Genomic DNA, 18,196 nt, shown 5'->3' on the forward strand with positions numbered 1-18,196 from the left:
TTCTTGTGTGGGATTTTATATAAACACAGATAGCTAATAGGCAGTGTGTGAGGCAGGAGGCAGAAAAGGGAAACACTCAGACCCAATATGTAGGAGAGAAAGAAGTGAAAAGAAATAAACTGAGAATAAGAAATGATGGGTCCCTTAAATGTGTATATTTTAATGCTAGGAGCATTGTAAGAAAGGTGGATGAGCTTAGAGCCTGGATTGACATCTGGAAGTATGATGTTGTGGCGATCAGTGAAACATGGTTGCAGGAGGGTTGCGATTGGCAATTAAATATTCCAGGATTTCATTGTTTCAGATGTGATAGAATCGGAGGGGCAAGAGGTGGGGGTGTTGCATTGCTTGTCAGGGAGGATATCACAGCAGTGCTTTGGCAGGACAGACTAGAAGGCTCGATTAGGGAGGCTGTTTGGGTGGAACTCAGAAATGAGAAAGGTTTAGCAACACTTATAGGGGTGTATTATAGACCGCCAAATAGGGAACGAGAATTGGAAGAGCAAATATGTAAGGAGATAACAGATATTAGTAGTAAGCACAGAGTAGTGATTGTGGGTGATTTCAATTTTCCGTATATAGACTGGGAATCACATTCTGTTAAAGGGCTGGATGGTTTGGAGTTTGTAAAATGTGTGCAGGATAGTTTTTTGCAGCAATACGTAGAGGTACCTACCAGAGAAGGGGCAGTGTTGGACCTCCTGTTAGGAAATGAGACGGGTCAGGTGACGGAGGTATGTGTTGAGGAGCACTTTGGGTCTAGTGATCACAATGCCATTAGTTTCAATATAATTATGGAGAAGGTCAAATCTGGACCAAGGGTTGAGATTTTGGATTGGAGAAAGGCTAATTTTGAGGAGATGAGAAAGGATTTAAAAGGAGTGAATTGGGACATTTTGTTTTACGAAAAGGATATAATAGAGAAATGGAGGATATTTAAAGGTGAAATTTTGAGAGTACAGAGTCTTTATGTCCCTGTTCGGTGGAAAGGAAAGAATAATAATTTGAAAGAGCCGTGGTTTTCCAGGGAAATTGGACACGGTTCGGAAAAAGAGGGAGATATACAATAAATATAAGCGGCAGGGAGTAAATGAGGTTCTTGAGGAATATAAAGAATGTAAAAGGAATCTTAAGAAGGAAATTAGAAAAGCGAAAAAAAGATATGAGGTTGCTTTGGCAAGTAATGTAAAAGTAAACCCCAAGGGGTTCTACAGATATGTCAATAGCAAAAGGATAGAGAGGGATAAAATTGGTCCATTAGAGAGTCAGAGTGGACAGCTATGTGCTGAGCTGGAAGAAATGGGGGAGATATTAAACAATTTCTTTTCTTCGGTATTCACCGAGAAGAAGGATATTGAATTATGTGAGGTAAGCGAAACAAGTAGAGTAGTGATGGAAATTATGAGGATTAAAGAAGAGGAGGTATGGACACTTTTGAAAAATATAAAAGTGGATAAGTCTCCAGGTCCTGATAGGATATTCCCTAGGACATTGAGGGAAGTTAGTGCAGAAATAGCAGGGGCTATGACGGAAATATTTCAAACGTCATTAGAAACGGGGATGGTGCCGGAAGATTGGCGCATTGCGCATGTTGTGCCTTTGTTTAAAAAAGGTTCTAAAAGTAAACCTAGCAATTATAGACCTGTTAGTTTGACGTCTGTGGTGGGAAAATTAATGGAAAAGATACTTAGGGACAATATATATAATTATATGGATAAACAAGGCCTGATTAGAAACAGTCAACATGGATTTGTGCCTGGAAGGTCATGTTTGACTTATCTTCGTGAATTTTTTGAAGAGGTTACCAGGGAAATTGATAAGGGCAAGGCTGTGGATGTTGTCTATATGGACTTCAGTAAGGCATTTGACAAGGTTCCACATGGAAGGTTGATTAAGAAGGTTAAATCATTGGGTATTAATAGTGAGGTTGCAAGATGTATTCAACAATGGCTGAATGGGAGATACCAGAGCGTAATGGTTGACAACTGTATGTCAGGTTGGAGGCCAGTGTCTAGTGGAGTACCCCAAGGATCTGTGTTGGGTCCACTGTTGTTTGTCATTTACATTAATGATCTGGATGATGGTGTTGCAAATTGGATTAGTAAATATGCAGATGATACTAAGATAGGTGGTGTAGTTAATAATGAAGTAGAGTTTCAAAGTCTACAGAGAGACTTGGGCCTTTTGGAAGGGTGGGCTGAAAGTTGGCAGATGGAGTTTAATGCTGATAAGTGTGAGGTGCTGCATTTTGGTAGGACAAATCAAAATAGGACGTACAGGGTAAATGGTAGGGAATTGAGGAATGCAGTGGAACAGAGGGATCTGGGAATAACTGTGCATTGTTCCCTGAAGGTGGAATCTCATGTGGATAGGGTGGTGAAGAAGGCGTTTGGTATGCTTGCCTTTATAAATCAGAGCATCGAATATAGAAGTTGGGATGTAATGTTAAAATTGTACAGGGCATTGGTGAGGCCGAATCTGGAGTATGGTGTGCAGTTCTGGTCGCCAAATTATAGGAAGGATGTCGACAAAATGGAGAGGGTACAGAGGAGATTTACTAGAATGTTGTCTGGGTTTCAGCACTTAAGCTACAGAGAGAGGTTGAACAGTTTGGGTCTTTATTCTTTGGAGCGTAGAAGGTTGAGGGGGACTTGATAGAGGTTTTTAAAATTTTAAGAGGGACGGACAGAGTTGACGTGGGTAGGCTTTTCCCTTTGAGAGTGGGGAAGATTCCAACAAGGGGACATAACTTCAGAATTGAGGGACAAAAGTTTAGGGGTAACATGAGGGGTAACTTACTCAGAGGGTGGTGGCTGTATGGAATGGGCTTCCGGTGGAAGTGGTGGAGGCAGGCTCGATTTTATTATTTAAGAGTAAATTGGATAGGTATATGGATGAGAGGGGATTGGAGGGTTATGGTCTGAGAGCAGGTAGATGAGACTATGTCAGAGAGAGTGGTCGGCGTGGACTGGTAGGGCCGAACGGGCCTGTTTCCGTGCTGTAGTTGTTATATGGTTATATGGTTATATGGTATTTAAATATAAATTGTTTTTCAAAAAATTATCTTAAGGGAAAAAAATGTTTTTCCGAATATCGTGTATTTAACAGGTTTGTTGCTTCATCATTGTCATCCGTTAAAACACTAAACTTTTTAAAACTTAGTTGGCATTGGCTAACACTGCAAAGTTAGCAGTGAGGTACAAGTTTCATCCTGAATTTGATGTATTAAGTTCTCCATTTGCCTTGTACTGTTTGTTCACCTCAGCAACAATGAAGTTGCTGTAAAATTGGATCTGTCCTCCTCTGTTGAGCATATGGAAAATGATTGTGAGACATCTCTCATTTTAACTGTGTATCATTGCCCACTGTCGGAATGACTACACTAGTGGTTTGACATGCCACAGCTCATTGCCTGATGGCACAGGGAGTGTGGCTATTTGGAGTGATTTTTGTGCGACTATTTACTTGTAGGAATCCTTACCCCTTGGTTAAGAGGAGAAACATTGGGTAAAGCAAATTGTGAGCCACCTTTTAAGAAAAGTAGACAGCAGCCTTACATAATCTGCCAGAAAATGCAGCAGATGGATTTGTGTCTACATGCTGCACAAGCAATTTTTCCTCACTGTTGGTAAAAATAAAATGAGAACATTCTGGTGTTACTCAGCAGGTTGGACATTAAATCTGGAAGGAGAAGACATATAGATGCATTGGGTCTCTGACTATACTTGGAACTGGGAAACGTGAGAAATAAAGTTTTAAATTGCAGAGGAAGTGGGGAGGACAAAACAAATGGAAAGATCAATGATAAGGTGGAGATTGGCAGAGACATAAATAGAGAGATCAGCATGGATACAGGCTCTTTAGCCCACCGAGTCCATCAACCATCCATTTATAATAATCCTGCACTCAGCTAATCCAACTTTATTCTCTCCATTATTCTCTCCATCAATTCCACCCAGATTCTACCACTCACCTACACACACAGGGCAAGTTGCAACATCCAATTAACCCATCAACACACATTACTTTGGAAAGTGGGGGTGGTGGCAGGGAACCAGAGGAAAACCCCACACGATCACAGGGAGAATGTGCAAACTCCACACAGACAGACAGCACCCATGGTCAGGATTGAACGTAGGTCTTTGGTGCTGTGAGGCAGCAGCTGTACCATCCGTGCCATTGTGTCACTCCAAATGAACAATGTGTAGTAGAGGTGCTGCCTGAAACGGCAAGCTTCTCAATAATTAATCAATGCTCTGCGATGTGGAGGCGCAAGTTGGAGTGGAAGAGCAGATGTGCTCTTTAAAATCAGTTTTGGGAGGAAAATGACGAATGGACATAACCTTTCTCGTCACGTTAGCATTACTCTGATGTAAAGCAAAATAACATTACTTCCTTTTTGTCATCAAGGATGGTAGAGTTGATCTGGAAAAGCTTTTGTCTCCATTTTTAACAAATTTGTAACTTGGAAATGAAATAAGGTAATATTTTTATTCATTTAGTCCTGTCCAGGTGGGTTTTCATTCAGTCCTGGATTGCTGCATTGCTTGCACCCATTATGTTTTGGTCAGTATGACAGAGTTAAAAAATAGAAACATAGAAAATAGGTGCAGGAGGAGGCCATTCGGCCCTTCGAGCCAGCACCGCCATTCATTGTGATCATGGCTGATCGTCCACAATCAATAACCCGTGCCTGCCTTCTCCCCATATCCCTTGATTCCACTAACCCCTAGAGCTCTATCTAACTCTCTCTTAAATCCATCCAGTGATTTGGCTTCCACTGCCCTCTGTGGCAGAGAATTCCACAAATACACAACTCTCTGGGTGAAAAAGTTTCTTCTCACCTCAGTTTTAAATGGCCTCCCCTTTATTCTAAGGCTGTGCCCCCTGGTTCTGGACTCGCCCAACATTGGGACCAATTTTCCTGCATCTAGCTTGTCCAGTCCTTTTATAATTTTATATGTTTCTACAAGATTCCCTAAGGGAAAACCAGAACGAGAAATGTCTGGCAATTCTGGATTTGCCACTGTATGGAGAGCTGGCTCCTTGCAGGAAGTAGGCATTAGCACTGGTTCAACTGAAAGCTCAGACTAAGTAACCGTGATCATGCAGAGAAACAATGGCTTGAAAGCTGGTCCTATAGTATCGACTTTACCAAGTTTACCAAAAAAAACTGGATCTAAATCATTTTGGAGCAATAGAAGATATTGCTCTTTTTTGAGCTGGAATTCTATTCAGCACTTTCAAATCTAAAATGATTTATTTTAACCTGAAAATATTTAGTGTCCCAATGAACTCTCAAGGAGTTACATGGCAAATGTAAGCAAAACTCTTGGGGGTTCTCAAAGGAAATAATATTTAGTGTTAGATACTAGAAAGCCAAGTCGAAGGACCTTTTTTGTACAAAATTAAAATGATTTGGTCAGCTCTTGAATAATACAGGGTTACAGGGAATTGCAGATGCTGGAATCAGGAACAAAAAAACCCACAGGACTGGTCTCAATCCTGAAAAAGCTGACTGTCTATTTCACTCCACAGACGCTGCCTGACCTGCTGAGTTCCTCTAACAGCTCTTCTATTTTATTTTTGCTTGTATAGAGCTGTATCATTCAAAATAGTTGTTTAAATTGTATTAAATTGATTCTGCTGACTTGTTCAGTGTTTACCACATGTGTCTTTGTGAGCTTGGCAGTAAATACAATAAATACTTCACTGAAATAAAAACAGACTTTAAAGTCACCAGGGAGAGAGATTGCAGTCAAAGGGTTAACACCAGATAATAAGCTGAATCATGTAACATTTGATTTAATGCAATTCTGCTGCAGAACATTTCATTACAGGGAATATTAAAAGAGTATGGTGCTCAATTGCATTTAGTGGGAATTTAGCCATCTGGTTAGATTTAGAGTAGAGTTTTTCAGATGGTGCTTAAAGTTATGTCGATTGAGAAATGTTTGTATTGAAGCACACGTCAGGCTGTTTTGCCATTTAGTCAGCTGTTTTAATTGTAGAATATGGGGTTAATGCAGGAAAGTAGTGTGGAAATAAAAGGTCACCTGTTGACTAGTGGAGTAAGCACGAGGATCTGAGTGGCTTATTTCTGTTTCTTGTGAACTAATTATATAGTTCTTTGAAATTTATTGGATTTTATGCAATTAAGATCATTATAAACATTAAAAGCAAGTTATATAATAATTAACCAACCTGCTAACATTGCACTTTACTGATTAATATCTCTTTGTTAGCTGAGGCAGTCAATGTTTTAAGTTCATTTAGTTGAAAAGACCTTTGATTTTGATTTAATGGTTTGACAGGCCACACACGATGTAGGATTTAGCTTTATAGTTGAGTTCCAGGGTATTTGATTTTTGGCACGTTTGACGGAACACGTCAGCATGCCCTGAGGTTACTGCAGTTGCAAATCGTAAATGATGAGCAAGCATATTGGCACTGACACAGGAAGAAAGAATGATTGAATATTATGTCCTAATAAAATGGATTTTGTAGCAACATTTTTTTTTTAAAATCTGGGCATTGGTGGCAAGGCCAGCATTTAATTGCCATCCTAAATTACCTCTGAGGTGGCAATGGTGAGCTGCTGTCTTCAACTAATACTACTCTTCTAGTGAAGGAAGGAACTGCAGATACTGGTTTAAACCGAAGATAGACACAAAATGCTGGAGTAACTCATCAGGTCAGGCAGCATCTCTGGAGAGAAGGAATTGGTGACGTTTCGGGTCGAGACCCTTCTTCAGACTGATGTCAGGGGAGAGGGAGATACATAGATAAGGAGGTATATGGATAAGGAAGTGTGTGGTGTGAAAACAGGACAAAGGGAATGTAAATCAAGGAAAATGTAGAATAGATCATTGTTACTTGGGAGAAGGTAACAACAATGCAAACAGAGATAAAATGTAGTCGGAGACAGTGAGATTGGTCGGAGAACTGGGAAGGGGGAGGAATGGAGAGAGAGAAAGCAAGGGTTACTTGAAGTTAGAGAAGTCAATGTTCATACCGTTGGGGTGCATTGCTAGTTGTGTGGGTTGATTGGCACTTTGCAGTGGCCAATTAACCAATATGTTGGTGAGTGGTAGAATCTGGGGTAGTTGATGGAACGGTGGGGGGGATAAAAGCAAAGGGATTTATGGATGATTAATGTAAGTGGGTAGTCGATGGGCAGCTTGGGCGGTGAACAGAAGGGCCTGTTTCTGTGTGGTATCTTGCGACATCTACATATACACAACTTCACTAGAGGAATTTCAACCATGCATACATGTTGAGTCGCCCTTGCTGCATGCAGACATAAAGCATTGCTGTGGTGTTGTGAATGGAATTAGGCATTGAGCAATCAAAAGCAAATATCCCCACTTCTGACCTTATCATGGAAGGAAGGTCATTTGATGAAGCAGCTGAAGGTGGTTTAGACCACCTGAGTATCTCCTGCATTGTGGGCCTGGCTTGATTGACCTCCAAGGAGTACAACCATTTTTCATTTTCCATTTTCCAATCGTAATACAATACAATGCATGTTGCAAGTTGACCTCAAATAAAACAAATTTAAACTTGCAGCAGAAAATAATATTTAAAAAATCCTCTCTAAGAAAATGCAGTTGATGTAATGTTATTATTTTGACTTTAACATTCAGAGCCCGACCAGTAATCCTTGTGAATGCTTCATTAGAAGTCAGTCCATCGGTGCTGAATCCAGAGAACAAAAGCTGCACGCTCAGAGAAAATGTCATGGTGTCCTGGTAAGTTCAGCTTCGTGTTTGTTGAGGAGCTTTCAGAACCTTGAGTCAAATTATTTTTGTTTCTTGGTTTGCTCATGTGTTGATAGGCATTTGATTTAGTCTTTAACTGATAAAATTACATTTTATGATGAATCTTGCAGTATGTAGAGCGTGGAAACAGGCCCTTCGGCCCAACTCGCCCACACTGGCCAACAGGTTCCATCTACACTAGTCCCACATGCCTGCGTTTGACCCGTATCCCTCTCAGTATCGATATTGTATATTTTTCTCATTTGCTTCTTAAGATAGCAGAGGAGAGCTAATTACTTAAATTATCAAATAATTCGTCTGAAGAAGGGTCTCGACCCGAAACGGGGTCTGGAGAAGGGTCTCAACCCGAAACGTCGCTTATTCCTTTTCTCCAGAAATGCTGCCTGACCCGCTGAGTTACTCCAGCATTTTGTGATTCCCTAAATTATCAAATAGATTTATTAAACTAAAAGAACGTAGTCCGACAAGCAGCATTTCTCTATCGTGTTCACACTACCAAACAGGCAGACAACTTGTGCCCAAGGTAAGGAAACATTCTGGCACGTATTCCTCTGGACATTATTGCATTGTCTACACAGAAGGCAAGTATCCATATGGAGTCAAATAGTTATACAGCACGAACAGGCACTTCGACCCATCCATGCCGGCCAACATGCCCAATCTAAACTAAGGAAATTCTGTATGTCTCCAATGATTCTTACCAATTTCGACAAAGACACCAGAGAAGGCATCAAGGATTAATATGACAACTCCTCTGCCCAACACTGCAGAGTTGTGAACGCAGCCCAGTCCATCACTCAAACCAACCTACACCATGCAAACGACTCTATCTAGACGTCATGCTGTTGTTGGGGAAGCAGCCAACATAATTAAGGACCATTCACACCCCAATCATTCTATTGTTCCCTCCTTCCATCAGGTGGACGATAAGAGAGCCTTGAAAGCAACGTAACATTGGTTTATTACTGTCACATGTATTGAAATATGATAAAAAGCTTTGCTGTGCCTGCTATCCAGGCACATCATACCATACACAAGTACAACGAGTAGTGAAAACCAGAAAATAAACTGCCTGGATTAAATGCAAAACAACATTTTTTACTGTATCTGAATTTATGAAACATTTTCTCCCTTAGTATTGCCACAAAGGAGATCAGTCAATCTTATGGTGCAATTCTTCAAGTGCTAAATGTTAAATAAGATACTCGTGCTTCATTTTGCATGGATGGTACACTTCAAGCCACATTTGAAATGTGGCATAAACTTCAAGCCACATTTGAAATAGCTATTTGTTGGAAAGCCAAGCAAGAAGTTGAAATATTATCAACATTGGGATAGGACAATGAGTTCTCTCAGTGTGGTTCAGCATTTTTTCTCAACCAGAGCAGATTGATCATTCATTGCACATGCCATTCAATCTGCAAATTCCTCGATTGCCTATCCAACCAAAGTCACTGCATTTCACTTAATGTGAAGAACATTAAAGACGAGTATCTGGTGAAGTGTCTTATTCGTGCTTATTTGCTTTACACCAAAAAATGGACTGGAGAGCACTCTACTCTTCCCACTCATGGCTAATTATGCTGATCAATGTTCTCAGCAATTTTGATTTTCATCTTTACCACGATACTCTCCAACCAGTTTTCCTTCCAGCGATTCCAAAGGATGAGGAAATCCAGCAGTATATAAACAAGTTGATGGTCCCCAAATACCCGTATTGGTTTTTTACCACAAGTTGTTACCCTGTTGTTGAAAGAAAAATTGTTCCTGTCCTCAGCACTTGCATTTTTACTAAATCAAATTAAAAAGAACTTTCAGCATTGCATATATCAAAACTATATGCACAACCAAAATTTATTTGCTAGCAACGTTTTAATTGAGTAACAAATAACAGGATGCTTCTTAGTATTAAATAAAAGTTGATAGCCAACCTCAAATAACATCAAGGGCAGATGGAGTTGGGTGTCAAGGAGTCTTTTTAAAAGGAGCAAGAGAAATAGAGGTTTAGCGAATGAATTTCAGAACTTGTGATGCAATCTCACATCAAGCTCTCCAGTTGCATCTCATCCATATTTTTCTTAACCATATTTTTTTCCGTTTGGACGTTTTACGTTTGCTGATTATCTTTTCTTGCCTCTTTAGTTTCACAGTTACGTTTTGCTTAAGTGCCTTTGGAAAAAGAGCCACAGATCTTTTGGGTGAGTTCAGTCTTGTCAGATCTGTGCGCAATTTTAATAAAACCACAGCTTTTATCAATTCTGTCATTTGAATTCTGGATGATAAAAGGTTGCATGGGCTTCAATGAGTTGGTGCATTAAGAAGCAGAGATGAGGGAGGTGTGTTATCTTCAATGCTGAACTGAATCTGCATCAAATGAGATGTGACGGGACACAAGCAAAATGCCATGTATTTGAATGTTGCGAACTATTAAAGATCACCGACCTCCAATCTGGAAAACCGACATCCATGATCACCCTCTGACCACTTCCACCCAGCCAGTTTTGCCTATAATTGGCCAACTCACCTTGCAACCCACGTGATCTCACCTACGAAACCAATCTACCTTGTGGGACCTTGTGAAAAGCCTTACTAAAGACTGAGTCATCAATGTCTACTGCTCAGCCTTCATCAATCCTCTTGGTCTTCTTTTAGTTAAGTTTGTGAGTCACGATTTCCTGCATACAAAACCACGCAGACCGTCCCGAACTAGTCATTGTCTTTTCAAGTGCAGATAGATCATGTCTCTGAGCCCCCTACACTATCTTATCCATCACTGATGTTATGCTCACTGGCCTGTAGTTCCCAGGCTTGTCATTGCAGTCCTTGTTAAATAAAGGCACAACATTAACCATCCTGCAGTCTCCCGATACCTTACCCATGGCTGAAGAACATACATAAATTCCTGCCAGGGCCCCAGCAATTTATTTCCTTGCTTTCATTAAGGATACACATGTTCAGGCCACGAAGATTCATCCACCTTTATGCACCTCAGGACCACCAACAGCTACGCACATCTCCGTTCCCTTCCCCGAATTCCCAGCTTCCATGGCAGCCTGCTTCATGGTAAATACAAATGAGCAGCATGCATTTGATTTAAATGAAAAAATATGTTTCCATTTTCTTGTTAGGCTCTGCTTTGTATTTAAATGCTGATCTGTTAATGTGCAGAACTTTTAATGTTCTGAGATATACAGAAGATACATTTTGCAAATAACAATTGAATCAAAAATTGTTGCAGCAAATAGCATTAATCTTAGTGTTTGGTCCGTATTTTGGTGTTGAATCTTGCACTGAAGGATTTTACACTTTTGAGATCTGTGTCCCTTGTGAGTGTCTGCAGAAGATTTCCACATGTCCTTGTCTGTCTGAAACATTATTCCAAGTGTTCCCTGCAGAGGTGCTCTCTTGTGCTTGTGCTCTGAATGTTTGCCATTGCCAGAGTGTGCTATGGTGCCATCCAATGCTGGAAAGATACCACTGCATCTATTTTACTCACAGGCTCGGTATAACACATGACAGCACAACTATTTTCTGGGAAGACCAGGTGTACACAGCAAATTACATTCAATGGCTACTCGCATGAAGTGTGTTTTGTTTTAGTTTTTCATGATGAGTTACATATTTTTAGTCAAATGTAAAGATACAAATATGGTTTGTATCTTTACATTTGACATTGCGCTGCCACAACAGGGCAGCACAGTGGTGCAGCAGGTAGAGCTGCTGCCTCGCTGTGCTACAATCCCAGGTTTGATCCTGACCTCGGTTGCTGTCTGTGTGGAGTTTGTATGTTCTCCCTATGACCATGTGGCTTTCCTCTGGGTGCACCAATTTCCTCCAATGTCCCAAAGATGTGTGTTTGTAGGTTAATTGGCCTCTGGAAATTGTCTCTGGTGTGTAGGGAGTGGATGACAAAGTGGGATAACATAAAACTAGTGTGTGAATGTGTAATCGATGGTTGGCATAAACATAGTGGGCCAAAGTGCCTGTTTCCAAGCTGTCTCGTTCAATCAATCGGTTCAAGTTGAATTACATTTTTTTCATAGTGCTGCCTCTTCTGAAACATTCCCTCTATCAAAAGTCAAGAGCACTTTGTTGCCATTTGTTCCAAAACAGAACAATGTAATTCTTACTTGCAGCAGTAGCACAACAGGTCTGTAAACACAGTACTTAATAAATAACACAACCAACAAACAAAAAAAAGTTAAATAAATAAAAAACCCATTATAATGTAAAAACAACACAAAAAGTCCCTGGTTGCAACCCAGGCAGTTTGTAGTTGAGAGTTTAGTTGGAGTTCGTAGTATTCAATAGCCTGATGGTCGTTGGAAAGATGATGATCCTGAACCTGAACATTACAGTTTTAGCTGATGGCAGGAGTGTAAAGAGACCAGTGACAGTCAGAGTCAGTCTATTCTGGACCACTTATTTTCATTTCCTTATAAAAGGCTGCAAAATGGTTGTTTATCCTGGTGATGATCATGGGTGTGATGGTAGTAACAAGGAACTACTAATGCTTTTACCAAAGGAAAGCACAAAATTGTTGGAGTAACTCAGTGGATCAGGGACCATCTGTGGAGAACATGGATAGGTGATGTTTTGGGTCGGGACCTTTCTTCTGACTGATTGCAGGGGGAGCGGGGAAAATAAGCTGAAAGAGAAGGGGCCGGACAAATTGATTTTTGGTGTGAGTGGGAGGATGCAAGGTCATTCAAGGGAAGGGAGTGTGTGTGTGGGGGTTGAGGGATGGGGTGCAGACAGTAAGAGGGGGGGGAGTGTTAGAGGGGGAGAGGGGAAGGGAGGTGGTTGGCGTTTCACCAGATGGTAACTACTGGAGAAACATCAGTTTTATTAATGATCACATCATATTAATTTACATCATTGATAATTGAGTGTTAAGCCACATTGCAAAGGCAAGTTTCACCACTGGTGTTTGAAGACTTTTCTCTAATTGATCTGCCAAATATTAATTTCCTTCTAACGCTGTCTCTGGACTGTTTGCAGACTTTAATGTGGAATTGCAGTTGGACAATCTAAAGCAGAAGGGTGCCATCAAGAGAGCAATGTTTCTTCACAGTTCCCTTTCTTCATACGAGAAGAAAATGAAAGTGGAAAATAATCGAAGAAAAGTTTGTGAAGAATTGCAGGCCTATCTGAGGGTATGTAGATTTGGTATTTTTTTCTCTTGAAATTATTATTTTTGTTCATTTTCAGAGAAAGTCTTGATCTCGTATTCCAGTCCCCTCAAGGTATATGCCATCTTAAGCTAAGATGGTTGGCAAATTGCCATCTCCCTCTTACCCGAGCAGTGCTGTTCTGATATAAGTGGTATTATCGCTGTCTGTTGTTTCCTCTATTATTATCTGTTTCAACATATGAAACACACGCTTTCCGTTTTATTCTTTAGTCGTGTTGTTTTTAGTTAGATTGACAATGGGGACAAATTGAACCACCAATATTCTTCAAAGCAATTATAAAATATTTGTTGTGGAGCACTTATATAGCCGATTTGAAATTATGTTTGATTTCAACGAGTGCACTTTCACATGGAAACAGGTACCTTCATCTGTTGCTGGTTAAATCTTTGTAGATTATTATTTTCTGTTCATGATTTCTATTTGAGTTGAAGGTTTATTTCAGGCACTAAGTCAGCACGTCGTCATTAATGTTATTGCTTGCCCTGCCTGCCATTATACTAACAGTTGGTCATAGTAATGACAAATCCCCCTGATGAATGAATGCAACAAAACATTTTGTCTCCTTCTATGGTGATAGTTGCACATAGTAATCTCTAGTCTCTGAAATTTAATAATGTTTTCTTTAAACCATAGATTATGTAATTTGTTGTGCCTTTTTGGCCATTAATCCATTTGTAGCGTGCAAACATTTACAGGGTGGTGTTTATCTTAATTTACAGGATGAGACAGAATTCAGAGACAAATTGAATAAAATTGCTATCTACATGAAATACAGCTTAGATTTAACAACTGCAATGGATAAAAATGGACTGCAACCAATCCTTGACCAGTTTACTCCAGATAATCTCACCAAACAGGTTGGTAATCAACACATTTTTCATTTTTCGACCTAGGATGTACTTGGCTAGCAATCTGCATGTTTGATATTTTCACGTGGTTTTTAAATGCTAAATGACTTCCAAAATTAACTTCTGTCCCTTCAATTTATTTCTCTCTGTCCCTTTTCTCCAAGCCCTCCAAATACTTAGGCCATGGACCATTCCCTGGCCAGTAAAGCAGGTAAGGAACCTGTTCTACCCATCCATCACAGTAAACAGCCTACATTTGGGAGATGGGCAAGAGCAGCCTTGTTGGTTGCCGTTCATGTTATTATTTCTTCCCAGTCGGGAAATGGAAACTTTCAACTCCATATAATTTCCGCTCCACCCCCAATCAATCATTTCTCTGGAGTGCACCTGAGATCATGAGCTAGTTGCAATCTGCGAGGACTACATTTTTCCTCTTTCCTTTGTTTCTGTTTGCATATCTGGACCCATTTCAAGAGATTTCTTGTGCAAGAAAATAAGTAAAAATCTTTCAGAATTGATACAAAGTGCTGGAGTATCTCAGCGCCTCTCTGGAGAATGGCTCAGCAGCATCTCTGGAGAATATGGATAGTGAAGTTTTGGGTCGGGACCCTTCAGACTGATTGTGGGGGGGATGGACGGACGGAGGGACTGGAAAAGAGGCAAGGGTGGGACACATCCCGGCAAGTGATAGATGGATACAGGTGGGGAGATGTGAATGACAGATGGGTGGACAAAGGCTAGAGATGAAAAGGTGGCAAAAAGGTGTAAGGTAGTGAAATGTGAAGCAGAGGAAGTGATATAGATGGAAGGGAGCAGGGGAGAGAAGAAAGGGGGGGGCGGGGGGGGATAGTGGGAGAAATGCTGATCTAAAATTGGATAATTCAATATTCATACTGGTGGCTTACATGCTACCAACCCTCCCCCCCCTCCCTCCTCTCGCCTGGGTGCTCACTATTCCTACTATCCCACCACCCTTCCCCTTCCCCCATCCCTATATCCCTTGCTCTGGTTCCACATTTCACTCCTTTCTCTTTATTTGTCTCCTTTATGTCTCTGGCCTTTGTCCACTCATCTGCCAATCAAAACCCCCCTCCTCACCTGTACCCACCTATCACTTGTCAAGCTTATCCTGCCTTCCCACTCCTCCCCCCCCCCCCCCACTTCTCTTCCAGATTCCCCCCCCCCCCCACGAAGAAGGGTCCTGGCCTGAAACGTCACCTATCCATGTTTTCCAGAGATGCTGCCTGACCTGCAGAATTACTCCAACATTTAGTCTTTTTTTTTTGTAAACCTGCATCTGCAGTTCCTTGTGTTTACAGAATTTGGCTCAGCTTGCACGAATTGCGTTTGCTGCATGATTGTGCGTGCTGTGATTATTAGGTTGTGCAAGGGATTGAGCTGACAGCTTTTGGACGGATTATCCTCGCGCGGTGCCTGTTACAGTGACGGCTACAATGCAGAGTCTGTGCGTAATAATTTCAAGTGCCATGTGGCAAGTTTTCACAATCTCTTCTCTTCTAGGTTTAGCACAGACTTTTTTTATTTCTGATGATTATGTTTGTTCTGAAGACGTTGTATTCTGGGGGCTGGATGGTAAATTAGCCAACCTACCTTCTCTGTGTATTTATCAGTGTTTTGATCGGTGCTTTACTTTTAATCTCCCCTGCAGGCACACATTCTAGTGGATTGTGGAGACGACGACATCTGCAAACCCGATCTTAAACTCTCCGTGCAAGGGTACGTTCGAATCAATTGTCCCCTGCAATTGCCTTGATTTTCTGATTATTTGTTTTCTCCTTAAAATTTGATCAATCCACAGTTTTTATAACAGACTTGCAAGATGGCATCCTGTGTATTTTAGGATTCTGAAATAAGAACAGAAAATGCTCAGCAGGTTTGGCAACATTTGCAAGGCCAAAAAACAGGTTGAACTTTTTAGGTTACAAACATAGACTTGCTCCCTCGAATGACTGCCTATGGACCACTGTATATTAGTCTGTGAGATGCAATAATATTAAGTGTACCCGTCCTAGAGTTCAGAACTTAAGTCAAGACCTTAAGATTTATCTGTTAAACTGGTTTACTGGTATGCTTATCTGTTATACTGGTCTACCAGTACTATTGTTTTGGGAGATTATGCAGAACTAACCTTTCTTTCAAAAACTGACTTGCTGAGCTACTTTAGTCTCTTTTCTGAAGGGGTTTAGCTGTCAGTCATCACTATTTCAAGCAGTGAGTTCCCCCTCTCCCCCAAGGATGAGATACCTATTGAAGCAGATTAAACACAGTTAAATTACTTCAAATGAACCATATTTTATTCGAAGGGGTAAAATCAAACAGAGATAATAATTTTACAAGAGATTTCCAAAACGCAAGTGCAATTCATACAAACTTGAAAAACAAGCCAATGTGTTGAGGACAAACAGCCACTTGTTGCGGAAAGTCAACTCTTGGGAGAGGTCCTCCTTGGATTGAGGCTGAGGAGTGGATTCTGTGTCTTCATCTTTTTGCCAGAAGTGTGGCGACTCATTGTGTACTGCTCAGGTGAAGACTTGTATGATTTTACCAGGTTGTATGCAAAAACAGAATTTCACTGCACCTAGGTACATGTGACAATAAAGTATCATTGAATTATCTCTGTCTGAATAGCCCTTATGGTATTTTTAATATATATATTTTTTTTATTAGTTGACATCACATGCATGTTGTGTTTTGCATTGTTTTTGTTTCTTGTAATCAGGCCAAGTGGATGGAGTATCTTAATGTGGGCAATATTCGTTATTTATTTGTGCTTCTCGGTGACTTTACTTTTTTTATTTTACCCATTTTTAAGTGTTTCATTATTTTTTAAAAAACAACAGTGTTTCAATGCATTGAGGATGTTCATGGGTATACACTTCGCCTTAAAAAGCTTTGACAACCAATGACTTTGCCAACTGTCAAGTTTGTTTTACATATGTTCTGTGGTCAGGGCTTGCTCCAGACAATACCTGTGATTCATTAAGAGCTTATCAAAATGCAAGGCCTTCCACTTTCAATAAATTTGTGTCACTGAATCTGCTAGAGACAGAGGTTTTGTGTGTGTCAGCTATGGGGAGGTGCAGTTAGCAAAGTCCAAGCCAAGTTGACCCATTAGTACTCTATTTAACCTTGTGCTATCATACCTTGTGTCATTCACTCTTGCTTTCCGATCCATGGTGGCCACTTATTTATCTTATCTCCATCCCTTTCCGCTCGCTCTGCATCTTTAAACCTGTTTATCTTGTACTTGCCCTGTGTTAGATGTTGTCTTTTGAAATGTTTATTGACCTGCTGAGTATTTCTGACATTTGCTGTTTTTTATTTCATCAGTATTGCTGTGCATGTGAATTACTCGAGACTCTCAGTTTGAAATGGTATTTACTTTTAACCCATTTCATCATCTTCAGGGATCGAAAGCAGCTGTACATTGGGGATGATAATCCCTTAACCCTGATTGTGAATGCTCAAAATGAAGGTGAAGGAGCCTATGAAGCTGAACTATACATTGAGTTACCACCACAAGCAGATTATGTCGGTGTTGTTCGCAACAATAAGGTAAGCATTTTGAACCCATGTTCATTAAAGGATTGTATGGATGGCACTAAATGTTATAAGTTATGCTGCTGCACCCAGATAAATATTAATAGTATCTTCTTACCCATTGTTTCTATGTATTTTGGTAAAGTATGAAAAAGGAATGACTCTAAACAGTATTGGAAGCATTCACTGAAGTTTTAAAGAATATTTCAAGTGATGCTGATGATTTTAAATAGCTTCTACAGTTATACAGTTCTAAAAATAAAGTGATGGGCAGTTTATCATATCATATATCATATATATACAGCCGGAAACAGGCCTTTTCGGCCCACCAAGTCCGTGCCGCCCAGCGATCCCCGCACATTAACACTATCCTACACCCACTAGGGACAATTTTTACATTTACCCAGCCAATTTACCTACATACCTGTACGTCTTTGCAATGGTTTACACTGATTTTGTAGCAGCATATTAAAAAAAAAATTAAGCCATCATAATTGCGTAACACAAAAATGGATGTTTTACTTGGGGAGAAACACAATCAACATTTTAGATTGATGGCCTATCAACAGAGCTAGAAAATAGTAGTAAATAATGCAAAGATACAAAGAACCACTAAGTGGGCCTATGAAAGGTCTAACCTTTTGCTCAGTTGAGATACACCCTGCACTGTAGTTGACAGGAACTTTGACATCCGCTCTCACCTTTTCCAATTTCTTCCAAAGCCGCAGTGTGATTTTTTTTTTCCCTTGTCCTCTGCTTCCACCAACCATTTTCCCCATTCCTCCTACCATTTCCACGTTCATTTGAACAA

The 18,196-nt window shown here is 40.4% G+C and overlaps 1 protein-coding gene across 1 annotated transcript in view; it reads left to right on the top strand.

Moving 5' to 3' along the window:
* The window catches only part of itgav (integrin, alpha V), a 91,748-nt gene that overhangs the window by 58,502 nt on the left and 15,050 nt on the right, over positions 1 to 18,196 (top strand). The window contains exons 15-20 of the mRNA XM_078404073.1: positions 7,647 to 7,751; positions 9,924 to 9,979; positions 12,783 to 12,937; positions 13,696 to 13,833; positions 15,494 to 15,561; positions 17,253 to 17,400. Of these exons, the coding sequence (XP_078260199.1) occupies positions 7,647 to 7,751; positions 9,924 to 9,979; positions 12,783 to 12,937; positions 13,696 to 13,833; positions 15,494 to 15,561; positions 17,253 to 17,400 (670 nt within the window). The remainder of the gene's footprint in view (positions 1 to 7,646; positions 7,752 to 9,923; positions 9,980 to 12,782; positions 12,938 to 13,695; positions 13,834 to 15,493; positions 15,562 to 17,252; positions 17,401 to 18,196) is intronic.

This window comes from Rhinoraja longicauda, chromosome 8, assembly GCF_053455715.1.
Source record: "Rhinoraja longicauda isolate Sanriku21f chromosome 8, sRhiLon1.1, whole genome shotgun sequence".
In the NCBI taxonomy this organism is placed as follows: Eukaryota; Metazoa; Chordata; class Chondrichthyes; order Rajiformes; family Arhynchobatidae; genus Rhinoraja; species Rhinoraja longicauda.